The 16160-nt window shown below is 46.9% G+C and overlaps 1 protein-coding gene across 1 annotated transcript in view; it reads left to right on the top strand.

Annotated features, from left to right (window-relative positions):
- The window catches only part of LOC119164647 (sodium- and chloride-dependent glycine transporter 1), an 87185-nt gene that overhangs the window by 42822 nt on the left and 28203 nt on the right, over positions 1 to 16160 (top strand). Inside the window, exons 8-11 of the mRNA XM_075874526.1 lie at positions 2369 to 2490; positions 4991 to 5103; positions 11797 to 11925; positions 12646 to 12745. Of these exons, the coding sequence (XP_075730641.1) occupies positions 2369 to 2490; positions 4991 to 5103; positions 11797 to 11925; positions 12646 to 12745 (464 nt within the window). The remainder of the gene's footprint in view (positions 1 to 2368; positions 2491 to 4990; positions 5104 to 11796; positions 11926 to 12645; positions 12746 to 16160) is intronic.

Here is a 16160-nt window from a genome sequence, read left to right as displayed (position 1 = left end):
GGAGCTTATCTGCTACAAGCAGCACAGTGGTGAGTTGGGCAACTTGTTGAATCCTTCACGTCTAGTTGAGCGGACGACAACAAACATTGAGAGAAAGTGCGTATGTACTCTTCCTGATTTTTGTAGTCGGCACTGTTTCATTCAAAAATTTGCTATCCAGTGTGTGCATATAAGCTTCCAGGTAGTTTATTACCAGCTCGGTATCTCATTGCGATTGTCTGGTTATGGTAGAGGGATGCAATCGGTGAGGAACAATCGTCGCCGTGCACATATTGATGGGACGGGCATTGTATAGAGACTTGACTCGACTTCCGTACGGCGTCATTCCAACTGGTGTTGCAACCTCACAGTTAAGTAACTGCTAATTTTTTTTGTTTCTTAGAATTAAAAACTTTGATCATCCGCTATGAATTCACCTAAGATGATCCAAACGCGCGAAAGTCATCTCATTTTTTTTTCTACTTTTAAGGAAGAAGCAGGTAATCTATTGAACTTTGAAAACGTTCAGCAGCCACTCTCGATCAGTGCCTAGCGCACACACACACACACACACACACACACAAACACACACACACGCACACACACACACCACACACACACGTATTTTTTTTCTTGCCACGTTCTCTGCAGAACCCCACAGTGAACAATAATAAGTCAAAATGAGCCCAGTGCTTTAACAGCAAAGCTGCTGAAGATTGAGGTACTCCTATCGACCACAGAAGGTTTTTCAGGTATGCGCCATAAGAATCTAGGACGTAGTAAGGAGCTCCCAGTATAGCATTTCACTCCGTAGTATTGTACAGTATAGGATATGAATGTGAGGAAAAAGAACACAGTGGCATATTCTTGTATAGTACAGCTTAGCAAGGGGTTCTAAACTAAGAAGTAAGGTTGAGGACGATTGATGCAATAGTGAGGTGGAGCTAGAAGGGTTGAGAAGCTAATCCTCTCGCCGTGTGAAGTGTAGATAGAGAGGAAGAGGAGGATGAGGGGTGCACACTGCAGCCCTGCAGCCCTGCAAGCGTTTGTTTTTTTTTTTTTTTTTTTGCACCACGCTCTCCACTGCAGCCCTGCAGCCCTGCAAGCGTTTGTTTTTTTTTTTTTTGCACCACGCTCTCTCCCTTTGCGGGGAAGGATAGCGCGACTTCACGTAGCCAGACACACTGCAACGGCACTTGTGGTCAGGCCTTAGCAGCTTTGTTATTAAGATAACAAGAATATGTCGGAAGCGATAAAAGAAACACGCGTGGCCTACCCGGAAAGTGCGGCACAGTCACAGTGAAAGATTAAGAGTGACATTTTGAGAGCTCATTGCTACCGTTTTAAACTCTGTTGGTTACAAGTACACTTTCAAAGTACCCACCACGCTGTAAATCATAATTTTTGTGAAGCAGGAAAACATCCTTTCCATTTTTTTTTTCATTTTTGGAAGTGTGGTACCTGCAACACCCCTGCAAGTTATTAAGCCGACTTAGGTGGTGCTGTGGCTCTTGTTGCCGAATTATGGCTGAGCTCTTTGTAATAAGTTGGAAGCTTTGAACGACCCTCTAGTGGCATGACTACGCACCTGGCTACACAACTCACATTCTGTGACGCCTGGTTGTTATTTTACTCTTCTACTACGCTATATTACGTATGTTAACAACGTCTTTCCCTACATGAAGCCTTCATTGGGACTTTTTATGAAGCAATTCGAAGCACCAGCGTCACTCTGTAGTAGAATATTGCGCTGTCACGAAAGCTGTATCAGGTTCGCGTGCCGTTCCATCCTGAATATTTATTTCAATTCGTTTTTTACAAGTTCGTGCAATAGCCGCCACACACCATTATGGCGCCAAATATGGTCGTTGTGGTTAAGAAAGAACACCAGTCTGCGTTTGCCAGGTGGTACCACTTGATTGTCAGATACGCTGTTTACTGAGCTTTTTATTGTGTTGAACGCGCTTTAATAATTGTGATGAAAATAGTGGGAAACCACTGAGTATTGCGTGTGAAAAACATACCGCACCTTAGGGGATCCCTAGCTCCCCGTGAGCCTCGTTGAACCACTTTTCGATGAGGCCAAGGCTGTCACTTTTCGGTGTCGGCAGCATAAGGTAGTAAAATGCGCGTGAAAATCAATACAATAAGGGGAAAAAAAGAAAAAGTTATTTGCTGCACGCTGTTTATTCGCGCTTGATTTCCGGGCAGACAAAGCTTGCTTAGCTCACCTGTGTCGTCTCTCGTAGCCACTCTCACAGCTACAATAACAGGTAGGTTACGAAAACTAACCGAATACTATAGGAACCACTTGAAATGTGCATTGGCCACGGAACATGCTTCAGCTTTGCTCACTTGTATGGTACACTGCTCGATCGATTCCTCACAGTGTGGCACCGATCCTCGCTTGGACCAACTTCGCGACGACGCTGATGTCGACCACTATGGTCTTCCTCCTCCTCTTCCTCGTGTCGGAGAGAACGGACACCAATTTGGACGCTTACTTCGAGCGTAAGTACAGAAGATGACGAGCTCTCGCATTCTTTGCTCTTATCTAGACCAGACAGATGGTCAAGCGGAGATTAGAGTACAGGAGCTTCAAAAGTATAAACGGAACACGCGAGCTGTGGCCAAGCTACGCAAAACTGAATGCCAGCGTGCTCCGTCTGTGTAGTGGCTCCTTATTTTTACAAGTAAATGTGCCAGCCAATTGTATACCACCATTTGCTAATAGAAATAAAGAGCCACTCCTTTGGCGGAGCACGCTGGCATTCAGTTTTGCACAGCGTTACCGCAGCTGGCACGCTTCGTTTTACTTTAGGAGCTCCTGTACTTGATATTTCACGGATAACCTCGTGACAAGAGATTGTTTCCACAAGCTCGTTTCCAGAAGAGAGAAGAGGAAAACTTTCAAGGGTAGACAACGGTCTCATAAAATCGCGAGAAACCAAACACAGCTGGGTGCGCGTCATCGCTAGCATATAGGAGCTGTGAGCACTGCAAGCTTTCTCTATGCATTCATATTGTTTGTTTTTTTTGTCACTGCATGCTGTGAGCGTATGCACTCGGATGCTGGATTCCCGCGAATCACAGACCACGAGCCTTTTTTTTTACCTTGGCATCTGAGATTTTGTGGTCACGCATCTGACAACGCGTAATGTCTTTCACCATTACGTAGTAATTCTGAGGGCCCCGAAAGGGGCTGTACAAGTTTAATTTATTATTCTATGGAATGAAAATCGCCCAGTACTCACAACACATGAACGATCTGCTGCACCATGAGTCAGATTACGATTAATTATTTCGTGGGAAGCACACACCTGTTGGCAATCACAGATGTGTATGTTCCCGCTGGCGCGAAATGATTTTTAAATATCCACGCTATTTTTTCAGTTTTTTCGTACATATTACTCAGGGGAAGTAGTCAATTTGTCGTACTGTCTCTGAAATTTCTAAATACCACCATGACCGAGATAAGACCTCGCAGTTTGCCTGTGTATTAAAAGTCGAAGTGATAGCACAGCCTTCTTTTGAATCATAGGTGTTTTGACTGAATCACGCGTATTTGAATGTATAGCGATTTAAAAATTATTATATTTGTCTGTCAGAGTGACCATTCATACGAACAAAGTAACTTCTCCAGTCACTTATAGTCCAAAGTTCTTAAAGTTAAAAACTATGATTTATCCCAACGTTTCGGGACTTATTCGGTCCCTTCTTCAGTAGTGGCTGTTCGGCTGGCTCCAAAGCTAGCGACTCTTTTTGGTGGTGTCCCTCTCTTCATCGTCCTTTTTCGTGCTGTTCTTGTTGCTGCGGTATTTTTTTTTATTGGTTCCAAAGACAGTGCACGTATACGCTCAGTATAAGGTTCCAGTTGAGTGGTTAATATTTCCAGGTGTTGTTAGGATATTCTAACACCTTCAGACTTTATCAACTTTGTACTATAGTGGCTGAAGAGTTTATTTTATTCGTAGAGATATATAACGATACATTACATCTTCAAGACTCTCACGACCTGATGCGATTGCTTCAGCTGGCAATGTAGGCGTAAAGGCTATGTATCGTTATGCGTGTAAGCATATGGCATACTTACTGATTTGGTGTGGAAATTAATTCTGTGTATTCGGCTTGCTTTGTGTGCATTAACGCATCATTGTTATACCTGATCGCTGAAAATCGACTAAATGTAAAATGTTTGACACTATCGTATCCTAACAGACAGTTACTGTAACCGTCACAATAATGTAAATGTTCGATCACGTGAACTGTCATGTTGGGCGATTTCAATACGAGGAAACCAGGAAATCATCAAGAGGTAATTATTGTTTATCAGCGAAAGTCTGGTTACTATCGCGCGAATGTGTCAAAGGGGTATTCGTGGCTGACAGCTCTTACCTATAAATTTCGCATTAAACGAGTCCTCAATGAAAGAGGTCAACAGGTGAGCTCTACAGGAAGACTCGTTCCTTGTTCACCTGGTTTGCTACCAAACTGACGCTGCTTTGAGATAGTGATGACCGTGGGTATGCTTTCGGTTTTTCGTCATTATCTAAACCAGTGGTTCTCAAATGAGTGTCTGTGGACTCCAGGGGGTCCGTGAAGCCACTTTTATGATCCACGAAAACGTCAGTCGCTTTTTTTTTTACGAAAGCCCAACTGCTTCACGTATAGACCTTGCCAAAATGAAGTGATTTGGCAAATTTGTTTCATGTTTTCGATACTATAGAAGGTACCGGTTTCACGCTCCAGTTGTGTTAATTTACCTACGTACTCCCCTGCCTCCCCTCTGCTGCAAGGGGTTCCCCATCACTTCCACAAGTCTACAAAGGGCCCCCGATAAATCCATGGCTGAGAACCGCTGAGCTAAATTATTGGCTACCCATTGTGTTCTGACGTGTGTTGGTCAGGAAGATGTCCTTTTTTAACTGCTCATGATATAAAAAGCACACTTACACGCTGCATTACCACGACGCATTAACTCAATGGCGCGACTGCCCTTCATGACTTACAGCCGAGGAAGCGCCCTTCGTGTCCGTGGTGCAGGCGCTCCTCTTCCTGGAGCCAGAGCGGTCCTTCTCCGTCCTCTACTTCAGCCTGATGTTCCTCACGGGTATCTGCGACCTGGTGAACACGCTCTCTGTTTGTTATAACCCTCTTCAAAAGCGTATTTCCCGCATCACGTTGTACTGTCGTTTTCGGACTCACTGTGGCCCGTCAGAACATATCTTTTTCTTGATTTTTTTCTTTCACACTCTGTACTGGTGAGGACTACAAGCGGTTGATCGCATACGCACACCCTTAGAAAAATAGTATGTTGTACACTTTACGGTGAGTACTTAGTTGTCCCGTATGAGACAGCCTTTCGAGAAACGCGGTGGCTCTCTTTTGGGTGAGAAGACTCTACTGCAAGGGTATGATCGTCAAAAAGAGTCCACGTATATTTTGAAAGACAATCATATACGTAACATTAAAGACTCACATCACAGAGATAAATGACTTTCTTTAGACCATAGCTCATTATCGCGCAGCAGTCATCAGTGTTTGATTTTAGGTGACACACTGCGCACAAACTAGTGCCGCTGGCCTCACTCGGCCGCATGCTATAACGTGCGTCTGATAAGAACAGCGCCCCAGCAGTGCCATTGAAGGCTGATGTCAGCACCGGCGGCTATAAACCCAAGCTGCCAAGCTCGGAAGATTATTGCTGTTTCCTAACCGTTCAAGCACAAAGTCGGCACGATCACAGTGCAGCTGCTACCACGCTAATAAACAGTTCAGTTTCATGTTGGGATGCGTTCTTCCATCTACGTGGCATTCCATATCTGGTGACCCGGAAACCTAACTAACCGCATCATTATGGCAGATTTGAAAGACCTCTCCACACTGCGGGAGCAAGTACAAATTTCTCTGCAACTGCAGGCCTAGCCACAGGTGCTTCATCAGCAGCGCGTCGCCACTGAACCGCATTCGCCCGATGATTCCGCTGCACCTTGTTTGGGTTACACGCCCCTAAGCTCTGTTCAGGCAGTCACTGCAAACACAGGCGCTGCAGTTATTATGGTCAATGCCGACGTGGACGTCTGCTGTGTCACTGTCCAGCTGTCACTATTCTGGTCGGAACCGCCCGAAGTAATGTTCACCCAAGTTGGCAGGCATAACACACGACCGGACCGGCTACGATTACGTCGTCGCCAACCTGGACGCCCACTACGCCAACGAAGTCCGGCTTATGCTTATCGATCTACCGTCGGCGAACCTTTACGAACACTTCAAGACTGAACTCACACTTCGCCAGTCACCATTGGATGAACAGAACGTGCGACAGCTTCTGACACCAGAACTTGCCGAGCACAAATCTTCGCAGCTCCTTCGCCACATGCACGCTCTCACGCGCAGCAGGGATGTCGAAAATTCTTTCCTGTGAGCACTCTGGCTTCAACTACTTCCACCACATGTCCAGACCATTACGCAGGCTAGTCGCATCATCGAAGTCCTTCTGCCGCAAATGTCACCCACCATCCAGGCTGCCGCCGTTACCCTGAACACCACGAAGCTTGCGCGCCGAATCGACGAGATCAATTGACAACTCAGCTGCATTCGCCAATAGGTCCGTGAGTGATTTTCAACGCGTCAGGGACACCAATCGCAAATCAGTCACTGTAACACCTCCTCATATGAATGGCAAAGAAATAAAGCTACTTTTTTTCAAATCCTGCCCTAACCTGTGCCCTTAAAAGGCACTACTCCACGTTTAAAAAAAGGACTGGTTTTCTCCTTGCCTTCACTACCCTTCCCTACAAGTGATATCTGCTCCACGCCACTTATTTCCAGAAAGTACGTGTACAATGCCACTACCGAGCATTCAGCCTAAATATGATTTCGCGCTTGCCACCTACACGCTATTCCCCCCGTTAGCGCAGTTGCAAGCACACAAAATGAAGTGAAATAAGTTGATCAGCCCGCCGTGGTGGTCTCGTGGCGAAGGTACTCGGCCGCTGACCCGCAGGTCGCGGGAGCGAATTCTGGCGGCGGTGGCTGCATTTTCGATAGAGAAGAAAATGCTGTAGGCTTGTGTGCTCAGATTTGGGTGCAGGTTAAAGAATTCAAGGTGGTCGAAATTTCCGGAGCCCTCTACCAACGTTTCTAGACTAGGTAAGTTGCAAAACTGAGTGATGTTGCGCGGCGCCGCCGCTGCCAGCGACAAATATGGCGCTGCTGTCGCATCCAGATTCACTCGCTGCATGCTCGCTCACAGAACACCTAGCTCGCTCGTGTCACTCCCGTAACCTCCATCGCTGTGCATGTTGCAGTGCGTCTGGAGGCTTCTTTCTGCGTTAACATTTTTGTGCTTCAGAGCGCCCTGTTCTGCTTTGTATGTGTTGCGTGTTTTCATCATGCCCGGATGTTGCATTCTCGGCTGTAGAGTAGCTACAGGAAATAAGAGACACCACGATATCTCTTTTGTGCCCACGTGTACCTGAGCAGCGAGAGGTATGGGACCACGCTATTCCTCGTGCAGATAAGAAACTGCCTCAGCACCTCACGTGTGTGTGATATGCACTTTCATGAGAAGGACATCCTGAAGACTTTCACTCACTTCATATGGTAAGAAGGTACAAATCGCAAGAGAAAATGGGACCTCGTCGAAGGATGCGTTCCACGAATATTCCGAATTTGCCCGCTTACCTTTGTCGTGGGGCGCGCGACAAAGAAGCGGAAGCTGCCCGATAGGAGTGGGGTATTTTCCGGAATATTATCGGTGAAAAAGAATAGACTATCTTCGAGCACTGAGCTCGAATACAGTGAAATAAGTCTCGACATGCCGTCAACCAGTGGCGTCATTTCGCTTCAAGACATAGAAAACATTATTTTGCATGCTGGCGGAAAGTTCTTGAGAATGGCGAGACAAGACGTCTTGTGGTGTTTCTAGGGCTCAAAGGAAAAAAAGAGCGCTATTTGTGGAGAAATGCGTTGTCGTCGCAGAAGACATGACAGTCACCATTCGCAGCCGTAACCATCACTTAGCCAAGTCGCCTGGTGATGCAAATACCATCACCCAACGGGCCGAACTTCTGGAGGACATAGAAAAGCTGCAAGTGTGTTCATGTTGTCCCAATTGATGATATGTGGGGTTTAACGTCCCAAAACCACCATATGATTATGAGAGACGCCGTAGTGGAGAGCTCCGGAAATTTTGAGCACCTGGGGTTCTTCAACGTGCACTCATATCTGAGCACACGGGCCTACAATATTTCCACCTTCATCGGAAATGCAGCCGCTGCAGACGGGATTCGATCCCGCGACCTGCGGGTCAGCAGCCGAGTACCTTAGCCACTAGACCACCATGGCAGGGCATGTTGTCTCAATGCGCCAGCAGGCAGACTCGTGAGTAATTACTACGAAGTGCTCACCGATACCCCAATGTGCGGTCTCTGCTCGAAGCTTTGGCTGCAGCTGTGTTAACAGGTTTCATTAGAGGAACTTCGGAAGAAGTAGAGGGAAGACATGCTCGATAAAATAGCCGCACGCGTAGCTTTTTGACGGTCTAAGTTGCTAAAGAATGGGACTGACATGAAAGAAAAAAACTGACTACATAACCAGACAAAAGCCACAAGATTGCGCCACATTGTTGTAATTTATTTTCAAGCCCAAAAAACACAGTCACAAAAGAGGATGCCAGACATTGTAATTGGGTTTTTCGCCTCTAAAAATCTATTGCGAACGTACACCAACTAGCAACTATATAACCGACAGACTCGCATGTTATGCTATATATATCAAGCATTGTTGATTGTGGGCATTTCAGAAAACCATATTTATACTGTATTTGTCTTGCACCACTAAATATTGCGCAGTATGAAGTTTCTGCGGCTGCACAACAAATCTCGATAATGTACTGTTGGCAAAGCTGTATCAGAACGGCCGCCACGGCGTCTTGCCCCGACGACCACGCGTTTTCGTCTGCTAGAGGAAGCTTGTTGCGCCGCCAGCGCCACCAAACCGGAAGCTGTCCCGGCACCGTGTGACGAGTAGTCTGACGCGGGGAGTTTTGCAACTTACCCAGTCTAGAAACGTTGCCCTCTACTACGTCGTCTCTCATAATCATTTGGTGGTTTTAGGACGTTAAATCCCAAGTATAATTCAATCTTTCAATCCTTCATTTACTAGAATTCGAGTTACCGACACACATCTTGCGTTACGTATCGCGGTACAGATACAAGGAGTTCAAAGACTACGTTAGATAGTATCCAAGATACACGTATTTTCGATAATGCCCAACACTGCCACCATTATGGATTTTAAAAGAAATAGTTCGAAATCAGAGTTGAAGATCTATGACAAAGATGAAGCTCAGCTCTTCCGCTAAAATCTTTGGAATCTGTACAACATTCTGCATTATGCTAATTAATACGAGGTATGCATACGCATGTTGTAAAAGAAATACAACAGCACTAAATATAGTATCTTTATACGGCAGGCATTTGGAAATTGTCAGCGATGGTCTATTGTCGTCTGTAAAGCCTAGTATGTGCGTTAGATGCAGAAGGCCGAATATTAAATATGAGACAGGAGCTGCGTGCCTAACAAGAAAATTAGAGAAGTTCTAGACTGTGCAAGGTGCCACGACAAGAAAAATCGCCCACTCTTAAGGCACAAAGAGACAACGAAGGTAGTAAAAGCGAGTAGATAAGAAAATTTTGTTTATATTTTAAGCGTAATCTGCCAAGCAATCTAATGCAACTGAATTTGAAGAAATCAGAAGCGCGGCTTCACGAGGACGCCAGAGTGGTATGTGCGCTGATGAAAATTTTCAGGCTTCCAAAGCGGTTGGTTTGCGCACAAATGGGCGCACTGGTGATCGCTGCAAGAGGCCCTTGCTCGCTAGCGCAGTTGGGCGTAGTCAGCCTTTCACTGTGAGGGCGATGCGATCAACATGCTAGCAAAAAATTGCAATCTTATACGAAGCAAAGAACTGTACATTTAAGGACTCATTTTCTTGGTTAGACAATAATAATGAGATCTAACAGACAATTGTGCCAAGAAAACTACAGGAAATGTTAGTAGAAGTAATTGTAGCGTAAACTTTGAAGAACGGAAAGTAAAAGGAAAGATAACTTGCCCCCGACAAGATCCGAATCCGTAAATTTTGAATAACACTTCCAATTCTCTACCAACTGTGCTCTCAAGTAGGTCCCTTCCCGCGGCAAGTTATCTTTCATCCATGTTTTTTTCACATTTACATTGCAATTATTTCTACAACATTCCCTATACTTTCCTTGCCATCATGGTCTGTTAGTTCTCAATAATATTCAATCCTATGCGAAGTAATGCTTGCAGCTGATTTCTTAAGCATGTGACCTCATGTCAGTGAAAAAAATAGAGAAGTAAGGAAATGCTGCAAAGCTAATTTTGTGCTTTGTGATGTCTCAACACAAACCTTGTGACACCTGTCACTTTAGGACGATAAAACAACGCGTGCAAACTATACGAGCCGTCATCCCATCTCCTTCGAAGATGAGGCGCGCATGCCCATAGGCAACCACAGCCAGTGGGTGAACGTACGCATTTCATGCCGCAGGCATGCAGCCCACTTTTCAGCACCTACGCCCTTTTGTTTCCTCCGTCTGTGGATGACCAACGCGTTTGTAGAGCTACGAGAAGCTCATCTATCTTTATTTGCGCCATCATAAAACAGCTGCAAGGAGCCGCCTTTTGATCCGCTTACGCGAATCTCTAGTTACACAGACGGAATAACGGGTACACATCACCGAAGCTTGGCGCTTAGCACCCTAGGCGCGACCCTTTCCAAACAACATGACTGGAGACATTCATGATGGCCGCCGCCTTGCGTGGGTGGAGGCTTCCTCTCAACCATATGGCCATAAGCCAGGTGTCGTCTACGTGAATGCAGCCGGCCCGAACCAAGGGGGTTGGTACATGGCAGCCGTCATCCACCGAAATATTGCAGTTCAAGGCATTACTTTCCGGGCCCCAAACATTACATTTGCACAGGAGACCGCCATTAACTGGTCGCCGCAGATCCATACTTCCCGGTCATTATCACTAACTGCAGTGCGCCTGCCGCACTTAAGGCAAGGGTATATTTCGTACCGCACCTTAAAAATTCTGCACGCTTGCGAGTACACCGGTTATCCGACTTGTAGTAACATCGTGTGGGCTACGGCACGACGGGGTCTTCGGGGAAACGAGACACCCGAAGGCGCCGCCCACACGCTTACTCCCCGGGCATCGCCTCATCCGCAACCAGCTATGAATCCCGGTTTAAATGCTGTTGTCACCTCTAGAGAGATTACCTCTCATTATCAATCCTCTCATGGTCTCTGTCACCCTCCATCCACTTCCCTTCCCTTGTTAAAGGCCTCACCAGAACGGAGAAGCCACTCTTCACGAATACTGTACTGTGGCCGGCCATCCTGCAGCATTTGAAATCGACCTTTTGGTGCGCGCCCACACTATGTGGTTGAATCTCGTGATACCAATCACATGGGGAGTGCAAAGGTGTTGCGCAGGCAATATGGTGTTGCGACCTTGAGCAGTACCGTGTTCTCGCCACGGCGATGGTTAACGCGTGCCCTGCAGCTCGCCAAGGCCGGATCCACGCTAGTGGCCATACCCCTTCGGATACGTGTACACTACACATGCAACGACGAGAGAAAATGACACACTCGTATTTTGCGTGGTCAGTGGTTCTTTGGTGGACCTTGTCCTTACAAATTTTCAGATATTCTGTAACTGCAGGTATACCGATATACTGTTAGCGCTCCAGCAGTCTGTTCATCGTTCTATTCTTTGCAGGTGATCATGCAGGAGGTAGTGATGGAGGTCCTCGTCTTCGATTTCCCAGCGTTCGCTGAGCGTACTGTGCTGGCTAAGGTGGCACTCTGCCTGTTCATCTACACACTCAGCTTGCCACTCTGCTCTGAGGTAAGGGTCCACATCGGTGTGGTTCACTGCTATGACCCCCTTTTTGAAGCACGAGCATGCAGAAATTTTCAGATAAAAGCTAAAATTCTTTATTTCTTGTAAGTGAGAACTTCCATACCACTAATGGGAAACCCCCATTTGTAGTAATAGCTCCGCTTATGGGGGACGTAAATTGACAAGTTCCACAGTATGTAATTTTCTTGGAACGTCGTGGCGGCATCTAAATCGATTACATTTCCTGCTGAATCACGGTGCCTCATCTCTCCCAGGCCGAAGTCTAACTTGAGTAACGCATCTACAGTACGTAACATTCGGAATCAGTGTATGGTAAATGACACAGCCACAGCCGCTCGCAAGCCAGGCAAGTAATGCAATAGAGTGAATTGCTGCGCTAGTCAATTAATGACACCTGCAATTATTGCCGAATACTTCGCTTGTAAAGCGTATCGTTAACTCACTTTGCCGTAGCTGAGAAAGGTGCCTTTTGTGCGACTTCTTAGAGCACTACAATCACAGACTGTGTCTCACTGTAAGAAGACTATCTAGTATCACAATCTCGTGTTCCACTCTATGAAGTTCACTATAAATTTCGCCCTACAGAGTGGCCTTCTTTTTTTCTTGTGGTATAATTCAACGCCGAGTAATGAACCAGAATGATCAGGCACATTCTAGGAACGCTTATAGTGACAATGCATTCACGAAAATTGCGCACTTTTTCAGGTGGGGCCATACCTTGTCAACATGCTGGACATCAACTTCAAGGGGACGCTCTACTTGCTCGTCAACCTGGCCGAAGTGCTGGTCGTCATCCGGGTCTACGGTAGGCAGCGCACTTGCTGGCAGTTGTTGGTCGGAGGCCGCCGGTCCTTGAGTGTGGGAATGCTCGAAAGCATGGCGTGTAGCAACCTAGCTGACAACAATGCGATGAAATGAACAAAGCGCTTTTTCCTACCAGTAATACCCTTTGGGCTTCGGGCTTCTGCCTCCCAACATCACGACATGATTTAGAGAAGTTGTGGAAAACTCGCGAATCGTTATGTTCTTTATCGTGCAGCTATATCTAAGCACGCGGTCACCTAGCACTTAGTCTAGATTGAAATGAAGCCATGGAGATCAGAGCTCAATACCACAACCTTCGAGTCAACTGTCGAGCATCATAATCATTAGACCGTTGCAGCGTGATGCCTGTCTGGCCCAAAGCCAGTCTTGCTTCATGGCTATAGGGCGCAGACGAGCAATACGGATGAATAAAGGCTGTCGTCTTTACAAACTATGTCTGGAACGTGAGCCGAGAACGCGCTGCCCTACCCTTGGCTTTTATCCTTTCCCTCCGTTACAAAAGCGGACGCCTCTGGCGGCCGCTCCCTGCGAATACAGCAATGCTCTCACCACCTTTCCTTCCTCCGTGGCTCTCACAGTTGCCTCCGAGCAGCTGTGATGTCACATGACCGAGCGGTTCGGTAATCTCACGTGACTGAGTGTCACGGAGGCGAGTGGTTGACACGGCGACCGGTCGCAACACGCGACAGGTAGATGCACGATAGGAAAAACCCCTGGAAGGTTACCGGCCCTGGCTCAGGAAATGCCACCTAGATTATTTCAGCCTGCTCACTGTGTCGGTCACGGGCTCTGACGTCACTCCGTTTTGACCAGCGTGTTTCGCTGCAGTTCTGCACAGACGTGCCTACGCTTGCTCTCGTCTCTCGACAGACATGGATTACCAAGCCCGACGAAAGTTTTCGTGGCGTGCTAGTGTTCTTGTTGGTGATTTCAGAAGACTATCTTTTTCTGTGTCCGTGAACTGCGGCGCGGATATGTGATGTGTTTTGTTCACTGGATATTCGTAATCTCTACGGCCGGAAACACAAATGGTTGGGTGATGCTGCGTTGGAAATTGTCGCGGCAAAGGGACCAATGCTGCGAGTGTTCTAGCTTACTAAACACAACCGAAGAACAAAGTGGTAGCGTGTTGTTCGTCAAGGTGACGTCCACATACGTTTCATTCGTGATCCAAAGATACGTGTGTCCATACTACATATTTTAAGTCGTTTTAATGGCCCCAGCATCACAATACTTCATTCTTGCTCAAAAATAAATATTATGTGCGCTTCTAACTTGTTGGCGTATGCCCGGGCACTAAATTATTAAAGGCACATTGCATAACATTTTTAGAGCAGGCGTTTTTCTTTCACGGTCACTAAACACTTTGCAATTGGTGATTAGCGCCACGGACTTGTATAAACTCTGTTCACTTGGTTGGAAAAAAGAAAGGAATGCTGTTGCATTACTTAGTGCATTGGTTTTGTGCATATGAATTTTCTTGTCGGTGTTCATATCACGTTATCGCAATATTATTGCGGTCAGCACCTTATTCTAATATGTTTCCCTGAAATTTATATGTTTGTAGACAATTAAGGTAAAGTGCTTTCTTAATTGGTTTCCAGGTGTGTAATCAAGCTATAATAATTAAAAACTTCTACAAAAAAACTCCCAAGCATTTCCCCGAGGGTGAACATGGTTAAGTGCGAATGCACGGGGTGATGCTATGAGGGGTATTTATTAATTCGCACTATTATATTTAGTATTCACACTATACTGCCTTTATGGTGTAATGGTTCCTGGGAATCGCAATTTGATCACACGGAGGAGTTTACTCCCCCTCATAGCATGCGAGCCCCGGACGAGCAAAGTCCAGGGCTCGCACTCTCTCCCGCGCGGCACGTTCACTGGCTCGAACGGCTTCGGGAACGTCCACTCGCCGTCGACGATTGCGAGCGGCGTCTTGACGCCGGCCTTCATCGCCTATCTCCGCCTGACGCTTGCGTTGTCGTTCCGCTTCCTGGGCCGCGTTCACGGCTCGCTGCTGACGCCTCATCTCGGCCTCGCGAGCGCGCAGTTCACCATTCGCTGCACGCTTCGCCCGCTTGTCCTCGGCCTCGCGAGCGCGAAGTTCGGCATCCTCTGCACGCTTCGCCAGCTTACGTTCGGTCTCACGAGCCCTTCGCAGCGCCGCCTTGTCTTCCAACGTCGGCGAAACCACCGCGGTACCGTCACCTCCAACGACGGGTGCAGTGCTGGCATTCGGTTGTACTGCATTCGTTGTTGATGGTAGCGTTGCCTCCCGGACATCCATCGCACGACCCGCTCTCGACGGGAGACTGAGAGAGAAGGCGGGCGCGCGAGAGAGAGGGGTGCGCGCGCTGCTGCAGCGAGCGAGGAGAGCGGAGGAGCGAGCGAAGGGGGATATCAGCGTCGCGTCCGTGGCTTATTCGGTAGAGCATCGCGCTGCGGCCCGCCAAGTCCTCTTTCTTTTAAAGATAGAGAGAAGACTGCGGACGCCGCCGACGGCGGTGGATGGTTCGGGGTCGCTTATAAAGTGTATTCACACTTAAAATATAACGACCCAAGAACCAGCAGTGCGATAGAAGCACCCGCGGGAACTACACAGTTTATATAGACCCAGTACTAACAGTTTTTCCAGGTCCTAAGTTAGATGACCGGCTACGCATCTCTCCGAGAGGGGCCAGAGCAAAAGAGGAAACGCTGCTTCTTGTGTCGGTCACAAAAGATTTTTGTGAAACAAAAAATTTTGTTTTCTATCGCAATTACCATCGCCCTCATAATGTGCTGGATACCATTCTCGTGGCAGCAGCACACTCTCTGCTCAATAACTACGAGTCAATGAAGGCAGATGTTGGAAAGAGTACAAATAAAACTGCAGAAACTTTTCAAATGAGTTAGGAACAGTTTCTCTGCATGCTCTAGATTTTGTAGGTGCGTGCGTGTGTAAATAACTAAAGAATGAAGTTTACCATCTAATTTTTGTCGATTTCTTGGTCCATCAAATTTCCCTCTTATAGATTGACCACACATTCGATAACGTCCTTCTTTGGCTTTTTCGTGGAAGAAATGGCTCACAGAGAAGTCTCCAAATGCTTTAAAACGCGATAAATTATTTAAACCAGTGCATTTTCATACCCAAAAAGCAGAATAAGGCTGTTAAGCATGTATAACTTGCCGCGAACGCTTTATCGTTTAACAGACGACAATTGTGGCAATGGATTCAAACTCCCGTATGCGTGCTCGCTCGGGCCAAACGAGTGAAGTGATGGTGGCAGTGAGTAGGCCTAATATCTAGGTGGCATTGGCTCAGGCTACCCGGACATTTTGTGCGGTGAGGCGTAGCCGTTCCACCGCTGTCCGGGCCCGCTAGATTGCCCACAATTGGTCGTGCA

The sequence above is a fragment of the Rhipicephalus microplus genome, chromosome 9 (genome assembly GCF_043290135.1).
Source record: "Rhipicephalus microplus isolate Deutch F79 chromosome 9, USDA_Rmic, whole genome shotgun sequence".
NCBI lineage: Eukaryota > Metazoa > Arthropoda > Arachnida > Ixodida > Ixodidae > Rhipicephalus > Rhipicephalus microplus.
The sequence above is the reverse complement of the archived record's forward strand: the minus strand, read 5'-3'. Positions and strand labels throughout refer to the sequence as shown.